General features: G+C 35.6%; 1 protein-coding gene across 8 annotated transcripts in view; it reads right to left on the minus strand.

The window, feature by feature from the left end:
• LYST (lysosomal trafficking regulator) overlaps positions 1 to 19,706 on the minus strand; it is a 196,209-nt gene that overhangs the window by 66,881 nt on the left and 109,622 nt on the right. For 4 of the 8 annotated variants that reach the window (XM_003797445.3, XM_023517645.1, XM_023517648.1 and 1 more), the window contains 10 exons: positions 19,168 to 19,359; positions 16,192 to 16,370; positions 13,991 to 14,197; positions 9,718 to 9,894; positions 9,088 to 9,164; positions 8,766 to 8,954; positions 4,851 to 4,996; positions 4,664 to 4,760; positions 3,719 to 3,780; positions 1,849 to 1,904 (listed from right to left, as the gene is read on the minus strand). In XM_003797445.3, coding sequence (XP_003797493.1) covers positions 1,849 to 1,904; positions 3,719 to 3,780; positions 4,664 to 4,760; positions 4,851 to 4,996; positions 8,766 to 8,954; positions 9,088 to 9,164; positions 9,718 to 9,894; positions 13,991 to 14,197; positions 16,192 to 16,370; positions 19,168 to 19,359 — 1,382 coding nt within the window. Of the gene's footprint in view, positions 1 to 1,848; positions 1,905 to 3,718; positions 3,781 to 4,663; positions 4,764 to 4,850; positions 4,997 to 8,765; positions 8,955 to 9,087; positions 9,165 to 9,717; positions 9,895 to 13,990; positions 14,198 to 16,191; positions 16,371 to 19,167; positions 19,360 to 19,706 lie in introns of all 8 variants that reach the window. The other 4 variants (XM_023517644.1, XM_023517647.1, XM_023517642.1 and 1 more) reach the window with 1 other exon arrangement.

Consider the following 19,706-nt stretch of genomic DNA (forward strand, 5'->3'; position numbering starts at 1 on the left):
TTACTCACTCTTTTATGTAGACTAACAGGAAGGGCAAAGTAAAATTTAGGATTCAACTGCAAGAAATATTTTATCCCACGCTCTTTACCCTTCCAAACCTTACTTTAAATTGTTTTATTTGAATTGCCCTCCCCTATGTGTGTTTTACTATTGTCCCAGGTCCAAATAATCTTTAGAAGTAGAGGTAGGGATGTGTTCCAGCTCCATCCATGTAAATATAAAAGAGGTAAAGTCTCCATCTTTTTTTTCAGCATAAATGTTGAATAGACCTATACCAGGTACTGAAATAGCATCAACTATATGAAATCTCCCAAAAAAGAAAAGTCCGGCACATCTTATAAATTTGTTTATCTTATAAATTCTTAGTATACAAATAAATGATTATTGTGATCAAAGGTTTATTTTTCTGTTCGTACCTTTACCGGGTCACTGTATACAAATATACAATTATGAAAAAGAAAAAAAAAAGAAGCAGAGGTAGAGAAAATATTACAAATAAAATAAAAGCTCTTAATGAAAATGTAAGATATTCTTAACTTAAAACCTAATTCCTCCTTTGTTTAGCATCAGCATTCATTTGTTCATTCAATTAACATGTATTAAGTAAGGATCTATGTACAAGGTTCTCTGCTAAGTGCTCTACAATAATAATAGTTTGTATAAGGCAAAAATGGGGTATGAGATACTTGCACACACCTTTGTACACACAACACAAGACAGCAAATATAAAAAGATTAAATACCACAAAAATACAGAGAAAGAAAGGACCCTTCAATCTACTAAAAAGCAAGGGCATATTAGTAAGAATTTTTAAGGGGGGAAATGGTATCTTTTGAACACAAAAAATGTCTCAAATATCAAATGCTGAATTCTTTGGTTGAAAAATAATGTAACTATACTTTGACTAGCTGGGACAAACCCAGCAGTAATTGCTATATAAACCATAAAAGAATATCCATTTATCTTTTTGGCTATATTAGATATTTTCATGACTATTTCATACCTATGTTATAACCAAATTTTATGTTTTCACTACTTAATTTCTTTAAAATCAAATATATATTCATCATTAAATCACACAGAATCTCAATATATGCTTAAGAATTATTGGGTTTAGAACTTCTCTGAAATCAAAAGCCTTGTTTCTTTTATTAAGGAATATTTATAAATATTTTAATAGCATAAAGCTAATTCAAATGAATGAAAAGCTCTACTACACAAAAAATGTGAATCAGGAGTCTCTGTTGTTATTTTCTGATTAATAGCAGTATTTCCAGAAGAATAAAAATGATCATTATTATAACTATGTGTCAGGATAATTTAAATTTTCAATTATACAATATTTTATTCTCTGCAGGAAAAGATACTTGATAATGAACTGGAAGTGACAGGTAGTAATTATTTATTGCTACTGAGGACAGTAATGAGAAAGAATGGACATACATTGAAACAGTAGGAATGCTTAGAATTTGACTCAGAGTATTAACTGCTATGAGATTTAGGCTGTAAGGCAGAAGATAGGATTATCTTCTTTTTAAAATTATCTTTTATCAGCCTGGGCAATATAGCAAGAGCCTGTCTCTACAAAATTTTAAAAATTAGCTGAGTGTGGTGGCCCATACCTGTATTCCCAGCTCCTCAGGAAGCTGAGACAGGAGGATGGCTTGAGAGAGACCATGTCCCCCCTACAAATATATTAGCTTTTAAAGTTTGAAATTCAGACAAATCTATATGTAGAGTGACAAAGAATAAACTCTAATAGTTGTCCCTGCTCTTTGGTTATAATGGATTTATACATTTTGGAACCTGTCTTGATTTTTGTAAATACGAATTTAGGCCTCTACTCACCGAACTTTCAACTGTATCAGAAGCATTATCTTCCACAAAATACATTCCACATTTACCTGCAAAAAATAATTGGATATAAAGGTTTAAAAACATGTGCACTATTACCATATATGGTTAAAAGGCAAAATATTTACGCAATCTAAAAAGAAACCAGAGTATTATACATGTTGTATAATTATACATGTTGAAAGCATGACATCTGGAGTCCTTTGATCTGAATTTGAATCTTAATACCTAGAGATAGCTCCTAGCACTGAGTAAGTATTTCTGAATAGTATTTATGAGATCTTGGGCAAGTTAATTAATCTTTTTCTGTGTTGGTTTCCTTGTCAAAAAAGGATAGGGGGGATGGCACTTGTAGCTCAGTGGGTAGGGCGCCAGCCACATAGACCCAGGCTGGTGGGCTCGAACCTGGTCCAGGCCTGCTGGACAACAATGACAACTGCAACGAACGAATGGCTGGGCATTGTGGCAGGTGCTTGTGGTCACAGCTACATGGGAGGCTGAGGCAGGAGAATCGCTTAAGCCTAGGAGTTTGAGATTGCTGTGAGCTGTGACACCAGGGCATTCTACCGGGGGCAACATAGTGAGGAGACTCTGTCTCAAAAAAAAAAAAAAAAAGACGGGGGGGGGCTCTATTTCACAAAGCTATTGTGGGAATTAAATAATTAAATTAGAATATATGCAAAATGATTATTAATAGTGTTTGGTACACAATGCTAAATAAATGTTGGCATTTATTATTACCGTTACTCTTATATTATTAGCATAACAATTTGCTTTATTTTGTCACACATTCACTGAAGTAGTAAACCAAATTGTCCAGCAACAGAGAAATCTTTAATTAGTACACAGATTGAGACACTCTAGTAACAGGACAGAAAAGCCGCTAAACACAGCCCAGTATTTTCCTGCTCCATAGGCTGGCTGCTGCTAATATACGTCTCTACATCATGTTTCCGATGGTGAGAACTTCTCTGGGGCTCTGCTACCTGCACGCTGGTCACCCTGGAGGGCTGGGTGGACCTTGAAGTACTGGCATGACACTCTCTATCCTGGTGACCACGGGGCTAAGTAAGTCTCAGCAACTTGGAAGCTCTGCACCTTGGAACTTGGACACTGTAGCTGACAGCACTGATTCTCAAATTTGAGGTACCTCAGGGCTAGTGAAAACACAGACTGCTGGGCCCCACTCTCAGGATTTCAGATTCAAAAGGTCTGGACCAGGGCCTGAGAATGTGCATCTCTAAAGAAGTTTCGATGAGACGCTAATGCTGCTGATTCAGAGAGACCAGCTTTAAGAACAGCCTACAGCACATGAACTGTGTTTCCTTAAGAGAATAGAGACCGAGTGGTAGAACTTTATTCCTTCTATTTTGAGAGAAAAACATTTCCATTAAATTTAATACAGTTAGGTATCCATGGACTGACCATTCAGTCCTTTCTCTCAAATAGAGAATGTAAATCATGAACAATATCAAGGTAGATATACTTCTTATGCATAGTTACAATAGTTAAAACAGTAGGTATATAAATATTCCAATAATTTTTATGTTAAATTATCATATAATAAAAGGTATGATTAAATATAAAAATGTGCACTCATGAAGAAATTCAATTTTATAAAAAGATGCTATTCATATGCATTTCAGAAAATACAATGTTATCTTCTTTCCATTTATGAGTCATATGTATTACATATAATGTTGAGCCAAACAGCCTATGTAAGAGTAGAGAAATTTTATCTGATTTAATGGCAATGAGTCAAAAAACACTTTAAATTATCTAAAAATAAAATGAATCAGCGTGTGGCTAGAAACATTCCATAATAAAAAAATTAAAATAAAAAACAAGTCAAAATTTGACTTACCTAGTAACAGTTCACCAGCTGTCTCTCTAGATGGCGCAACACTGATACATCTTCTATTCACTCTGTCAAAACACATTTAAAATGACCAGGATTAAAAGTTTTGACCAATTTAGAGCATAAGGTTTATTTTATCTACTAAAGTATTTTAACAAAGAAGACTCTAGAGTTTCAATAACAAAAGATGTTTTCTCCAAATTCTAATAGAAAATTTCTGAAACTTTAAGAAAAGACTAACAATGCCTGTAACTTATATGCTGAATAAAGGAATTCAATTATTTAGTAGAGATTTCAATATTTTATATTTTCCAGTAAATGAGCAAACATAAGTTCATCCTTCAAATATATAAAGACTAGTATTCTAGGAAAAACAGGTGATTTAGAGCCAGAAAATCTCTCTGTTCTTTAGTCTAGTTAATTATCTTCTTTGCGTCTCAATTTATCTGTAAAATGGGTTTAATAATAACCACAAAACAGTAATGATACCATTATCATCAGTTAACATATACTGACACGCTTCATACTCAACAATGCTACGACACCTTGAGTATCATTATTTTCCTCATTTAATGGACAAGGAAACTGAGACTGAAAGGCTAAGTAATCTGCTCAAGATCAAACAGCCAGTGAGAGGAGAAAATGGAATTTCAACCTTTAATCGTTACACTTTACTGTAATGATGATAGAATATAGCATATCTAGTTATAAAGCTGTTAAAAATGCCAACTATAAAAATATATGTATGCTAACAAGGGCCAGATCATGATGGTTTACGTCCAATGAATCCCTGCTAACAGGATCTAAAATTCCTTATGGATTTTGGCCAATCAACCTTGCTCTCTCTTGAGCCTGTCCTATTTAGGACTCTTCTTAAAAACACAGCATTATCTAAAATAAATATTATATAAACACTACAAAAAAACTGTTGTATATTCACAAAAGATTCACCTTATAGATTCACTTGCAGCTTTGTCTTTCACAGTGGAAGAGAAAGAAGAATGAGTTTTGTCTTCAAATAGGTAAGAGAGTGGTGGTTTGACCACATCTGCTGAGGAAAAAAGTACATATTATCTTTATCAAAGGACTACAGTGATAGCTGCTATATTCAAATGCTGAGTCAAGAAGCCACTATTACCTTCCAGTTTCTGTCTATCTCTAAGGAGATATTTATTTGGAATGGTTAAGTAACATCTCTGTAAACGTCTCCGCTCCCGATTTGGCCCTTCTGTTGGGTCCAACTGCCATGAAGTTGGATAGTAGATGGGGTCATACCATACTGCTCTGCAAGTGAAAATAATTGGGTGTTGTAAGGGGCCATCCAAGGACTTTAACTTTTTTAGAAAATCATTATAAAGACTGAACAAGTAAATCACAATTGATCTGCTCAATTAAAAAACCCCAACTATTTATACCCTTAGGCCAGGGAATGCACATACACAGTACAAAGGAATAACATAAAATTTAAGGAATAACATAAAATTCTGCTCCTGAATCCCAGACTCCCAGTTCCCCGCCTAGAGGCAACCTCAGTTTCCAGTTTCTTGCATTTATTGAATTTTTAAAAAGCTATATCATGACTGCTACAAACACTTTAGCAACATAATGTAACTTACTGAATTGAATATGATTAGCTAAAAAATTTTTTCTTCAAATTGATTTTTTTTTTTTTTGCAGTTTTGGCTGGGGCTGGGCTTGAACCCACCACCCCCAGTATATAGGGCCGGTGCCCTACTCCTTGAGCCACAGGTGCCGCCCTCAAATTGATTTTTTATATTTCCCACTTTGCCTGTTCTATGATAATAAAAAATAAAATTAGTTTCTCTTTGTGGTATAAATCATAGTTGAAAAAAGGTTTTGAAATAATTTTATATCTTAGATGAAAGAAAGTAATAAAACCGTACTAAAAACATTTTTAGAAGTAGAGAAAAAAATGACCTTAATCCTACCCCAAATATACCAAAATACCGGTACTGAGCATGTTAACATGAATCTGTTTTTAATTTGTAGTTATAATCATGCAGTATACATACTCTGATATTCTGACTTCTTTCTCTGAAACAGTATAATCTTTATTATCACCATTTTAGTAAAAGGTGAAAGACTGATACTGTCTGAAGAGAAACCAGTATTATTATCAACATTTTAAATGGCAGCCTACTGTTACAGTGAGTGGCTGTATCCCAATATAGCTAACTATATTGTTGTCTTTATATATTTAAAGTGTATCTCATTTGTTCGCTAGCATAAGTAACGCAAAGAAAAACCTTTATGTTTACTGTTTTTCATATTTTTAATTTTTTTAGGATAAAATCATTGAAATGGTACATGTATGACTGAAACTACAAATAAAATGTCTGTAGGGTTTCTGATATATACTGTCCAAAGCATACAGTGTCATCAAAGCTCGAAGGACTGCAATGGATAATAGCAGCTGTAAAAAATGTATTTTAAACATGAAAGTAAAATGTGGTACCTAAAGGTTTTTAAAAAACGAATTAGCCTCAAGCAATATTGAATATTTTCCTGGGTGCTGATATAATACATTCTATTTATCTTACATGAGGAGTTCATTTATGTCCTGCTCATTCAAACTTCTGGGATTGTGATATTTTATTTTGGAATTTGCTTGAGTTCTCAAACAGTAACAACATTAAATTGTTTCCTAGGCTAAGATCATCAAGAGTTTTTCCCACCCTTTCTTCTAGAATTTGTATCATTTCATGTCTTAAATTTAAGTCTTTTATCCAGTGTGAGTTAATTTTTGTAAGTGGTGGCAGGTGCAGATCCAGTCTCACTCTGCTACATGTGGCTAACCAGTTCTCCCAGCACCATTTATTAAAAAGGGATTCTTTTCCCCAGGGTAAGCTTTTGTTTGGTTTATCAAATACCAGATGGGATGTGCAGCTGGTTTCACCTCTGGGTTCTCTATTCTATTCCACAGACCTATGCCTCTGTTTTTGTGCCAGTACCAGGCTGTTCTGATCACCATAGACTTATAGTATAACCTGAAGTCTGATAATATGACGCTTCCAGATTTCTTTTTATTTCTTAGAACTGCATTGAGGTTTTTTCTGGTTCCATATGAAACAAAGTACTATTTTTTCAAGTTCTTCAAAGTATGAAGTTGGTGCTTTAATGGGGATTGCACTAAACCTGAAGATCACTTTGGGTAGTATGATTATTACTACAATGTTGATTCTTCCTAGCTCAACTAAAATCTACAAAGAACTCAAACTAATCAACAAAAAAGAGCAAACAATTCCATTTACCAGTGGGCAACAGACATGAATAGAACATCTGTCTTCTCTGAAGAAGACAGATGAATAGCAAGCAAACACATGAAAAAATGCTCATTATCCCTAATCATCAGAGAAATACAAATCAACCACCCTGGGATATCACCTAACCCCAGTGAGAATAGCCCACATCACAATGTCCCAAAGTTGCAGATGCTGGCACAGATGGTGAGAGAAGATAACACTTTTACACTGTTGGTGGGATTGCAAACTAATACAGCCCTTTGGAAAGAAGTATGGAGAACCCGCAAAGAGCTAAAAGCAGGCCTTCCATTTGGTCCTGCAATCCCATTAGCAGGCATCCACTCAGAAGAAAATAAGTCATTTTACCATAAGAACATTTACATTAGAATGTTTATCACAGTTCAATTCACAATTGCCAAGATGTGGAATCAACCCAAGTGCCCATCAACCATGGATGGATTGATAACCTGTGGTATATGTACACCATGGAACACTATTCAGCCATAAAAAGGGCATATCGTTTGTATTAACCTGGGTGGAGTTGAGGAACATTCTCCTTAGTAAAGTATAACAAGAATGGAAAAGCAAGTATCCAATGTACTTATACTAACATGAAGGCAGCAGATGAACAACAACATGCCCACATGAGAAAAGGACAATCAAATTCAATTGGGGGGGAGGGGATTGGTGTGCTTTCACTTGATGGGCATAATGTAGGGTATATGGCACACCTCCTGGGTACAGGGCTCAACTACAACATGGACTTTACCTAACAAACGCAAACAATGTCACCTAATGGTCTGTACCCTCATACTAATGTGAAATATAAAAAGTTTATTAAATCTGTAATATATTTGCTGATAATAAATTTCCATTCTTTTGCGTCATTGTTGTTGTTAAAAACACTACAAAAACTAAGGTTCAAATCCATTTATTTCTTTGTAATTTCTTCTATTGAGTTTAAAAGTTACCCTCCCTTTAAAGAGTTGATAAATGCCCTATTTTCTTCTGCTTTATAAACTGTTTAAATGCAATTCTTTCATCCACCTAGAATTAACTGAAGTGTATATTTTTAGGGCATTTTAGCATAACAAAGTCATATAAATTAGTCATCTTCACCAAATTTAGAGAATAATACTTTAATTCCCCTCTTTGATTATTTGTAGTTTATCTTTCTAATCTTAGTCTTAGCTAGAACAAGATATTTTCCTTAACTATTCTATTTCAGTGATTTCTCATTCTTTTACAAAGATCATATTGTAAAATTAAAGCCAAAATTACTATCTGGAAGAGCTAATGCCTCTCTCCCTCATTACTTTTTTTCTCTAAGAATTAAAAAAGAAATACTTGGCTTAGTGCCTGTGGCTCAAGTGGGTAAGGCTCCAGCCACATACACCTAAGGTGGTGGGTTCAAATCCAGCCTGGGCCCACCAAACAACAATGACAGCTGCAACCAAAAAATAGCTCGGCATTGTGGCAGGCACCTGTGGTCCCAGCTACTTGGGAGGCTGAGGCAGGAGACGTGCTTAAGTCCAGGAGTTGGAGGTTGCTGTGAGCTGTGATGCCACAGCACTCTACCCAGGGGAGCAGCTTGAGGCTCTCTCTCAAAAAAAAAAAAAAAAGAAATACTCAAATGATTACTCTTCAAGATGAAAAAAAACATAAATGACTATAAAAAATGTTTAAATAAGAAACAATTTTAGGAGTCTGAATTCTGGAGTAAAAATGTATTTAACAGCAATATATGAAATATTTACACAACCCAACTTACAAAGCCCTCTACTGTTTACCTGTCATGTGTCAGTTGCTGAATCAGCTCCTGCCAATGCCTGCTGGCACTCAAGTCTACCTTATACATGCCTCTGATATGCTGGATCACCTTTTTTCTCTCAATTCCTTGAGAAAGAGACACTGCCTGGGTGATATCTGCAGCGATTTTAGAGATATCCTTTGATTTTGAATCAAGACGCTGAAAGAGACTAAACAAACAATAACACTGTCCATAAGTATATATGGAATATTTATCAAACCATGACCCTTTAAAACTAAAAGTCCATGTGAAAGGGAATGGATTCCTGAAAGACATGACTACTGGAACACCTACAATCTTACCTTTGTTGATTATTATTAACTGTTTTCTGCCAGGCAGCTTTATTCACACCTTCTTCAGTTTCATATTTCTTTTGTTCCTAAGAGATTTAAATAATAATATATTATATAAAATTTATTATTTCTTATCTTACATTGGCACAGAGACCAACTAATTTTATAACCAAGTTAACAGATAAAAGATATTACCCCTTGGAGACCAGAATATTAAAATACTTTTAAATTATGCTATAATTCCCCTTTGTCACTACACAATTTGGGTCACAGAAACTAGCATAGCACAGTTAACCAGGGTTGCCAAACCCGATGAGTTTACACAATTACCTGCTTCCTTATTTTGCTTTTTCATTAAAGCACCCCTAACTTAAGGGATGCTTCGACTTGCTTGTCACGATAATAAATCCTTCCTTCAGTGAAGGCCACTGATAATGAGTAAGGATGACCATTGAGAATAAAAAGCTCCTTAAAATAAGCCTATTTTTTCTTTCATAGTAAAAAAGCAATACCGTATATAACAAAAAATAATCATTTCAAATTTTATCATCAATGATATTTTATCCTAAAAACAAATATCAATCATTTTTTTAACTATATGAGTTCTCCTAAGAAAGAGTGATGGTTTCACTGACTCACCTCTCTGATCATTTTAATAAGGTCTGGTTTTGTTGACGCACTGGGAGGGATGCACTTGTGACCACATAGCTTTAGAGCACTCATGAGGAGTTCTGCTGTGTCTAGTTCTTCTTCAGTCAACTCATCCTGGTGATTATGTATCAACTCCGACAAATACAAAACTAACTTGGCCCCATGCTTGAAAAAAAGTAATAATTTTTTTTAGTAATAAAATTTTTTATTTCTACATTTACATTATTTAACAGTAATTAAATTCAATTATATTACTAGATTTATTTGATTGGATCTAATTTGAATAAATCAGGTACAAATGATATTCTAGGGACAAATGAAGACTCTTGATTATGCACTGGATATTTGATGACAGAGAATTGATGCTAATGTTGTTATGTTTAATAAATGTCAGTGTGGTTATAGAAGAAAACACCATTTAAAAAAATATTAGAAGTCAAATATGATTTCAATAATTTACTTAAAAATAATTTAGAAGGGCGGCGCCTGTGGCTCAGTGAGTAGGGCGCCGGCCCCATACACCGAGGGTGGCAAGTTTGAACCGGCCCCAGCCAATTTGCAACAGAAACATATCTGGGTGTTATGGTGGGCACTTGTAGTCCCAGCTACTCGGGAGGCTGAGGCAAGAGAATCACCTAAGCCCAAGAGCCGGAGGTTGCTGTGAGCTGTGACGCCACAGCACTCTACCGAGGGTGACAAAATGAGACTCTGTCTCTAAAAAAAAAAATAATAATAATTCAGAAGTATCAATATGATAAAATGTGAACAGTTATTAAATTTGGGTGATGATCACATGCTACTTGTTATACCATTCTCTTTACTTTAAATGTTTCAAAATTTTTTATCATGAAAGTTTTATCAAAAGCAACTTGGCGTGCGCGCTTTGGTAGCACATATATAAAAGCTACTCAGCTAGTTAGGCTTTTAGAGAAAAATTTTAAAGCTTTGCTAAAGGAATATAAGAAATAAGATGGAATAAATTATAATAATTATCAGTGTTTCCCACAGAAAAAGTGAACTGGAAAGGAAAACTTACTTTAAGCCTAAAGAAATATGTTTATTTATTCTTTCTCCGTTAATTTCTGCTTAATAGAAGAGAAGCTGGTGAAATTTCTACAACAAAGCCCTGTAGCTTGTAAGCAGCATTCACCACTCCCAAGGAAGAACAAAAGTTGAAAAACTCAAAAACAAGTGAGACCTAAGATTACGCTCGTACTTAAGGCAACGGCAATTGTCTCTTGCAGGGTAAATCTAAACCAAACTTTGATCCGTGATTTTTCAAGTGGCCCTTCCAGGCTATAGATATCACATTTGATTGTAAAGGGTACACTATGTATTATTTAGGCAATAATTTTACCCCCAAATTCGCACTGGTACAAATATCACTGCATTTGGCTTCATGACATTTTAAATTGAATAGTATTAAATGTCAACAAATGGATCTGGAAATGATTATACTTTGGGTGATATTTAAATTAACACGTTGAATCACGTCATGCCATTTCCCTAAAGTAAAAGATGCACATATGCGGTGGTGAAAATAGCAAACCTCATTTTAATGCAACATTTTAAATTAGTCGGAAGACAGCTGCTACCTGACCAAAAGAGAAAAATGAGCAGATGCTCCGTGAGTAAAAGGCCTGAAAAGTTGGCAAATAAAAATGGTAAACGACTAGAATATTTTCATGCATGTGTATAAGAGGTAAAGTTGGATATAACTTCTAAAATATTTCCATTTAGTATTCAGTGACATGCTAAAATTATAAAAAAAAAAACTGTAAGAAATGTTTATATTCATTCTGAATATCCAAAGAAAAACAATGTTCTTAAACACTGAAGATGTTTCTAATATCTCATTATAATTAACACCCTCTGATCTATCATTTATTAATTATAATTTCTGGGTCTATAAAAAAATCTTATTTTCAGTCACTAAAAAACTGATCTAAGGAACCAAATCTTGTTAAACACTAATCCTTAGAAAATAATAAAATGCTAAAATATATAAAAATAAATAAAATTTCCAATGAAGGTTCTAAGAAGGAAGAGTTCTGAGAAGTCTACAGGAAGAAGAGACGTTTTGAAGGAAGCATGGAGTGAGGGGGTCTATGCACAAATTAATAGAACAGTACAGACAAAGAGAGAAAAGCATTTTGTGCGGGGTGGACAACACGAATAAAGAAGCACCACAGACGTGAAGAGGCTGAAAGAGACAAGGCTAAGACCATCTCAAATAGAGGAAGGGCTTCAGACTGGAGGGATTAATGAGAAGCAAGTTGTGACAAGAGAAAACAACCCTGGGGCTTTAAAACTCAGGCAGATTATAAATGGAATACAGTTGACAGGTGGTTGTAAATAGGCATGAGGAAGATCTCTATACACTACTACGTAATGGTCTCTAGGCTCTATTGTTAAGCAGACTGTATACAGTTTGCTCTCTCTTTGTTAAGTGGGGGAGATAATACTTCGGGCTGTTGTGTGTACACAGATTTGCGTCTATCTTCAACAGAAATTTAGATGGTTACCTCTAGGAAGAGGAAAGAACAAAAGGGGATAGGGATGAAAGCTAGAGCCAGAGCCTCTCTGAATGTCCTGTTTCACAATTTAGATTTTGGAACTATGTAGACATTTTATATGTTTAAAAACAAAATTAAACAAACAAAACCCCCAATTGAATCCCTAAAAGTAGAAAACAAATTGGGAAAAAAGAAGAACTAGTTTGTTGAAGTTAGTGGCATGACCAAATTAAAAAAAAACTCTTTTAAGTGCTTTTACCATATAGCACTTTCACCATACACCACTAACAGTATAGTATTAGTTTTACTTGTTCTGAGACTTCATTTGAACGGAATCACTTTGCACTCTTTTTTTGTGTTTGGCTGATCCTTTTCCAACTCACTGTTTCTGACATTCATTCGTAATGGTAGGTTTATCAGTAGTCTGTTCCTTTTCATAGATGTGTAATAATCTATTGTACAATTAAATCAAATTGGCTTGTACAGTCTTCTTTTGCTAGACACTTGGGTTATTTCCAGTTTGGGATCACTATGAAAAAGGATACATGGGCATCCTTGTACAAGTTTTTTTATAGACATTTTTTGGGGAGTGGAGTAAATATCCAAAAAGAGAATAAATAATAAAGTCCAAAGTTCAGTATGTACTTAATTTTATAAAAAATTATTAAATAGCCATCCAAAATGGCTTAATGTACTGGAAATTTTATGGACTCTAAAATTCTTTTAAGTGTTTTGTTTTTGATCATTCCAAGTGATCAACTTTTCTTTTCTTTCTTTTTTTTTTTTTTTTTTTTGAGGCAATGTCTCACTATGTTGCCCTCAATAGAGTATCGTGGCGTCACAGCTCACAGCAACCTCAAACTCTTGGACTTAAGTGATTCTCTTGCCTCAGCCTCCCAAGTAGCTAGGACTTCAGGTACCCACCACAACACTCAACTATTTTTTTGTTATAGTTGTCATTGTTGTTTGGCAGGCCCAGGCAGGGTTTGAACCCACCAGCTGTGGTGTATGTGGCTGGTGCCCTACCTGCTGAGCTATAGGTGCTGAGCCTCAACTTTTTTTTTACATTAATGACTATAAATATTTTTGAAATATGTATTGTTGTTTGAGCTATTCAGCCTAGATATTTCACAGATAATGTAATGTTTTTTAAAAAGGCCTCCAAACAATTATTTTTTTAGAGACAGGATCTTGCTTTGTTACCAATTAACTTCTGGGCTCAAGTAATCTTCCTGCCTCAGCCTCCTAAGTAGCTAGGACTACAGGTGTGCACTACCATGTTCAGCTAATTTAAAGAAAAATCTTTTTATTATTGAGATAGGGTCTTGCTATGTTGCCTAGGCTTGTATTGAACTTCTGAGCTCAAGAAATCCTCCCACCTTGGCCTCCCAAAGTGTTGGGATTACAGGTGTGAGATACCATGTATAGCCCAAACACTTCTTAAAGAAACACTTTAAAATATAGCAACACATTATAAAGAATCCAAAAAAACCTCTGATACAGAACTTCTTTAAGCACTAGGGAAAGAACTGGGCAATCAACATAGGGGTCAAATTGTACCTGTATGAAAGCATCTAAAAAAAGCTCTCAGATGAAATTTGTTTGGGAAGAAAATTATACATGATATTAGGCATGAAAATTCAGTTTGATTTCAGTTCTTATTTTGATTTCGGTTCTTATTTTGTTAAAACTTTATATTTTAAATGGAAATTTTTACTTATTTTACTGAATGCTGAGATACTTACTTGCAGGGATGGACTGAGACAGTCTCTTAGAATTTCCTGATGATTTGGTTCACGAACTATTTCAAAAATTTGCTTTCTCTCTTGTGTAGTGTGGGTTGGTGACAAAATATGCACCAGTAGTCTCCCAAGCTGCATCCGGAAGGTTTCCTTACAGGACCACAGGATTTTAGTCCACTGCTGCTTAGAACCACTGGTTTTACTTGAACCCTTAAATTGAAATAGGAATGAATTGGGATCAGCCTTCTTAAGCAGTAATATCTTAACCTGAATACCGTCCTGAAGAAGATCATGGAACATGTTTTATTCTAGGTTTAATAGTCAAAATTGGACAGACATATACATGTGAATACAAATGACAGTTTAAAAGAGATGGACATACAACAATATTCATAATAGCACTGCTCAAAATAGCTTAAAGGTAGAAACAATTCAAATGTCCATCAGCGGATGAATGGATAAACAGAAAGTGCTATACACACATGACGGAATAGGATTCATTCTTTTAAGACACAATCAAATTCTGACAATCAAGTTCTGATACTGCTTCCATATAAATGAACCTTGAAAACGAGCTAAATTAAATAAGCCACACATAAAAGGGCAAACATTGTATGTTTCCATTTACATGAAGTATCCAGAATAGTCAAAGTCATAGAGACATAAAGTAGAGTAGTGGGCATTGGGGACTGCGGGGGGTAATAAGAGTGATATTCAGTGGGTACAGAGTTTCAGCTTGGGATCATAAAGAAGTTCTGGAGGTGGATGGTGGTGATGGTTGCTCAGTAGTATGAATTACTCAGTACCACTGAACTGCACTCTTAAAATGGTTACAGCAGTAAATTTTATGTTATGTATATTTTACCTCAATTTTTAAAAAAGAGATGGATGAAGAAGTTAAAGCTCTAAGCTATTTTAAAAAATTACCAAGGGCTCAGAAGTTATAAATTAAAAAAAAAAACTATTAAAGAACAATAGTAGACAAGCCCACATTGCTTTTGCAATAAAATGTGAAAAGGATTGATAATAAAGACTTGAATAAGTGCCACAAGACTGAGTCTAACAGTCACAGATTAAGCACTGTGGATAGAAGTCCTCCCTTATCTGCAGCTTTGTTTTCCGCTGTCATCTGTGGTCCAAAAATAGGTGACAAGTACAGTAGAATAAGCCACTTGGAGAGAGTAGAGGGGGAGAGAGACATTCACATAACTTTTGTTACCGTATATTGTTATAATTGCTCTATTTTATTAGTTATTGGTGTTAATCACTCACTATGTGTAATTCGTAAATTAAACTGTATCCCAGGTATGTAGGTAAGGAACAAAACAGTGTATACAGAGACAGTTTGGTGTTACCCATGGCTCCCCCCTTCACTGGATATATCTTAGAGCATACCCCCTGCAGATAAGGAGATATTATTACTGACTATCAATATCCCCTAACAGCCACACAAAGTGTTTCAACTGTGGTCCCACTAAGGCTAGCCTAATCCTGATCAAATCACCTGTATCTGGTTTAAAACTGGAATCACTACATTTTAGAGTTCATTCTGAGTTTTGGAAATGGCTCTCTCATTATTCCTAATCTTAAGGGCCCTATGTGAGTGACTCAGTTCTAAATTAATCCACAGTTTGTTCTGCTGTTCAGAGTTAGACACCAAAATCTAGTTTAGATTCAGATAACGGCAAGTCACAGTCTGTGAGTTCTGCTAGAACGACATTGGCCTTTGGCATCTATGGAGTGAACTGACTTGACTTGCTCCCTATAGTAAACTCTAAATGACCCACACAAACCTGAGTGACACTTGTCAGTATTCTCTACATGACTTTAAAGGTGGTGGATACATCTAAGCTAAGGTGTAAACTTAGTAACAGTTCAGAAACTCAAGAGTAAGTAGCTATACACAAAGTCCTTTCATTAAGAACAGGCTATTAATGTAAACTCTCGTGGTAGTCATCAAAGCGCTACCCTTTTCTGATGTTGACTGTAGTAATCTCTACAATATTAGAGGATAGCTTTTAGGGTACAGCCTTTAAAAAAACAATGTGAGATGAGTCATTTTGGAAAGGGTAAATTAGCAATCTACTCATTTCTCTATTATTAAAAATTAAAGAAATATCATTTTGAAAACATAAGCCACAGACACATAAAACCTCTGTTCCCTGTGTGTGACTGAACATTTGCCATGTGATTAATTTACTCACAATAGATACTTTGAATCCTTCTACCAGATACGTGAAAGTTTCTTTCTGAAACGGATTGAAAACAGAAGGCTGCTCAGGATGAGTATGATCCTCGGAAATTTCAGGCTGGGCAACTGAGGTCTTGCTTTGAGCTGTACTCTCCGGAGTTCTCAAAATGTCAATAATGTCTGAATTAAACTCTTTGAATAAAAAAAATTAGTCACATCACTGATAATCAGCTATTATAAATGGTAATAATGCTGCTAAAAATATTCTATGTAATTACTAATTCAATTATCACAATATAAATGTGTAGTAGATATATTAGATGTACTAGAATAAACTAGAGAAAGTAAATTCACCTAAAATAATGTAGAAACTTAAAAATGCATGTCAGACTGTTTTAAATTAAAGATTTTATATATTAAAGAAGATAAATTAAACTGCAAAATGATTAAACCATGCAATTCTCATCCAGATCAAACATAAAAACCATGCAATATTTGCATTAGCTGGGTCTGCAGAGATGCTTCACTGAAAATGCCAGCCAATTAAACACTGGACATGTAATTACAGCTTCAACTTCAGGGTTCAGCCTGGGAGACTATTGCCCAAATGTACGTTAGAAAAGTTTTTTAAAAACAAACCCCAAACATCTTAGGTATATTGTATTTTTCTAATTATTAACAATTATGTTTCCTCTACCCTGCCTTCCTGGAGTTACCTAGTTTTTAGAATTTTATATAAATCCATTTTTTTTTGGCCGGAGCTGGGTTTGAAGCCTCCACCTCCGGCATATGGGGCCAGGGCCCTATTCCTTTGAACCACAGGCACAGCCCTAGAATTTTATGTTTTTGGTAGAATTGTGATGTGAAACTACAAAAAGGAAAAAAAATTCATTTTGACTTATCTATAATGCTTTTTAAATTTTTCTCAGATTTCTTGGGTATAATTGACATAGAAATTGCATATACATAAGGTGTTTTGATATATGTATACATTGTCAAATGATCACTGCAATAACCTTGACATACCCACTGCCTCACATTGTTATCTTCTGTTGTTTTATGATCAGGACATTATTGTGCTTTGGAGTGTATCTCTTAGAATCACTCTTTTTTTTTTTTTTTTTTTTTTTTGAGACAGAGTCTCACTATGTCACCCTGGGTAGAGTGCTATAGCATCACAGCTCACAGCAACCTCAAACTCTTGGGCTTAAGTGATTCTCTTGCCTGAGCCTCTCAAGTAGCTGGGACTACAGACAGCCACCACAACGCCCGGCTGTGTTTTGGTTGTAGTTGTCATTGTTTTAGCTGGCCCAGGCCAGGTTCAAACCCGCCAGCCTCAGTGTATATGGCTGGCACCGTAATCTCTGTGCTACCAGGCACCGAGCCACTTGGAATAGCTTTTTCAATGGCTGCTCTATATACGGCATTCCTGGGCATTTATCTCAGAAACATGAGCACTTACATTGCCACAGAAACTTGTACATGAACGTTTATAGACACTTTGTCATATGCACAGCCCCAAACTAGAGACAGCCCAGATGCCCTTAAACAAGTGAGCAGTTAAACAAACAGTGGTATATCCATACCACAGAATGTTACTTACCACAAAATTAAAAAAGAATAGATTACTGATACATGGCAACAATCAGAATGACTCTCCAGAGAATTGTGCTGAGTAATAAAAGCCAATCCTAAAAGGCTATATACTGTATGATTCCATTTATAGAATATTCTAGAAGAGGTAAAAGTATAAAAATGGAGAACAGAGGAGAGGTTGCCAAAGGTTGAGGAGGAAATTATGAGTGGGAGGAAAGTGGGTGCGGCTATAACAGGGCAGAATGAGAGGTTCTGTGGTAAGGAGATGTTCTGTTTCTTTTTCTTTTTTTGAGACAGAGTCTCACTATGTCCCCCTTGGTATATGTTATTGTTTAGCTGGCCCAGGCCAGGTTTGAACCCGCCACCCTTGCTGTATGTGGCTAGCGCCATAACCTCTGTGCTATGGGTGCTGAGCAGAGATGTTCTGTTTCTTAACTGTATCAAGGTCATACTAGACTACAGTTTTACAAGATTCATTGGGGAAACTGGGTAAAGAGTACATAGGATTTCCCTGTAAATATTTCTTAACTGCATGTGAATCTACAAACATCATATTACAGGTGCCACATGGTTCTAAAATTAAGGGTCATTCTAGGGTAGCATTTAACACATTAAAAAGTAGACTCCTGGGTGGGGCATGGTGGCTCAGGCCTGTAACCCTAGCACTCTGGAAGGCCGAGGGTGGTGGATTGCCTGAGCTCAGAAGTTTAAGACCATCCTGAGCAAGAGCAAGACCCTGTCTCTACTAAAATTAGAAAACTCTAGCTGGGTATTGTGGGGGGCACCTATAGTTCCAGCGACTCAGTAAGCTGAGGCAAGAGGATCACTTGAGCCCTGGAGTTTAAGGTTGCTACAAGCTATGATGTCATAACACTCTACCCAGGGTGACAGAATAAAACTCTGTCTCAAACAAGCCAAAAAAAAAAAAATGTAGACTTTTATTTAAGGCTATCAGTTCTGAATAAGAAATCCCTTTAACAATATAGATGCTAAAAATGGAAAAATAATGATATTTAAGAATTTGAAAACTGGCTCAGTGCTCATAGCACAGCAGTTACAGTGCCAGCCATGTATACCAAGGCTAGCTGGTTCGAACCCAGCCTGGGCCTGCCAAACAACAACAGCAACTACAACAAAAAAATAGCGGGGCATTGTGGCAGGTGCCTGTAGTCCCAGCTACTTGGAAGGCTGAGGCAAGAGACTGTCTTAAGCCCAAGAGTTTGAGGTTGCTGTGAGCTGTGATGCCATAACATTCTACCTAGGGCAACATAGCAAGACTCTTTCTCAAAAAAACAAAAAAAGAATTTGAAAACTAGCCAGTTCCCTCTTAAATTATAATATTTTCCCTTTAATGTAATGGCTGAGGAAGAGCAAATTAATCCTATAGTCTCACCTTGATAAATTATCCTGTTGACGGCTAAAACAGTGAGCCTCTGCAGTCTCTGTGCGAGCTCTGTTTCGGTCGCCTGGCTGGGACTCTCCTGGCTCATCCTCCGCTGCATCATCACGTGAAGCTCATCATTGGCTACTGAACGCATTTTCATCAGGAGAGTTTCAGGGTGAGCGAGAGGAAATTTTCGAGGACCTGCAAAAGTATATGAATTATAATGCCAAATGCCAGTGATAACGAGGATCAGAGAAACTATTTTTGCTGTAATCTTTTGATTATTAGACCATGAAAAGAAACCTTATTTACTACAGAGTTAATTTATACAAAGGAAAGAAAGGGATTAGAGAAAGTGATGTTTCTCCCGCTTTGAAGAAGTGCAACAGTACTGCTGTTTTCAAAGTCTTAAATAACAATGCTGAAGGTAGTCACATAGCTTAGAATGAATATCATTTGGCAAAGTTTGAGTCTTGTACAAAAGGGAGTAAATGGGCACAAGTAGTTTGGAATGATCTGATAAAATATTTTCAAATACTGTTTCACTT

This window comes from Otolemur garnettii, unplaced genomic scaffold (assembly GCF_000181295.1).
Source record: "Otolemur garnettii isolate 467f Iridium unplaced genomic scaffold, OtoGar3 scaffold00116, whole genome shotgun sequence".
NCBI classification, from domain to species: Eukaryota; Metazoa; Chordata; class Mammalia; order Primates; family Galagidae; genus Otolemur; species Otolemur garnettii.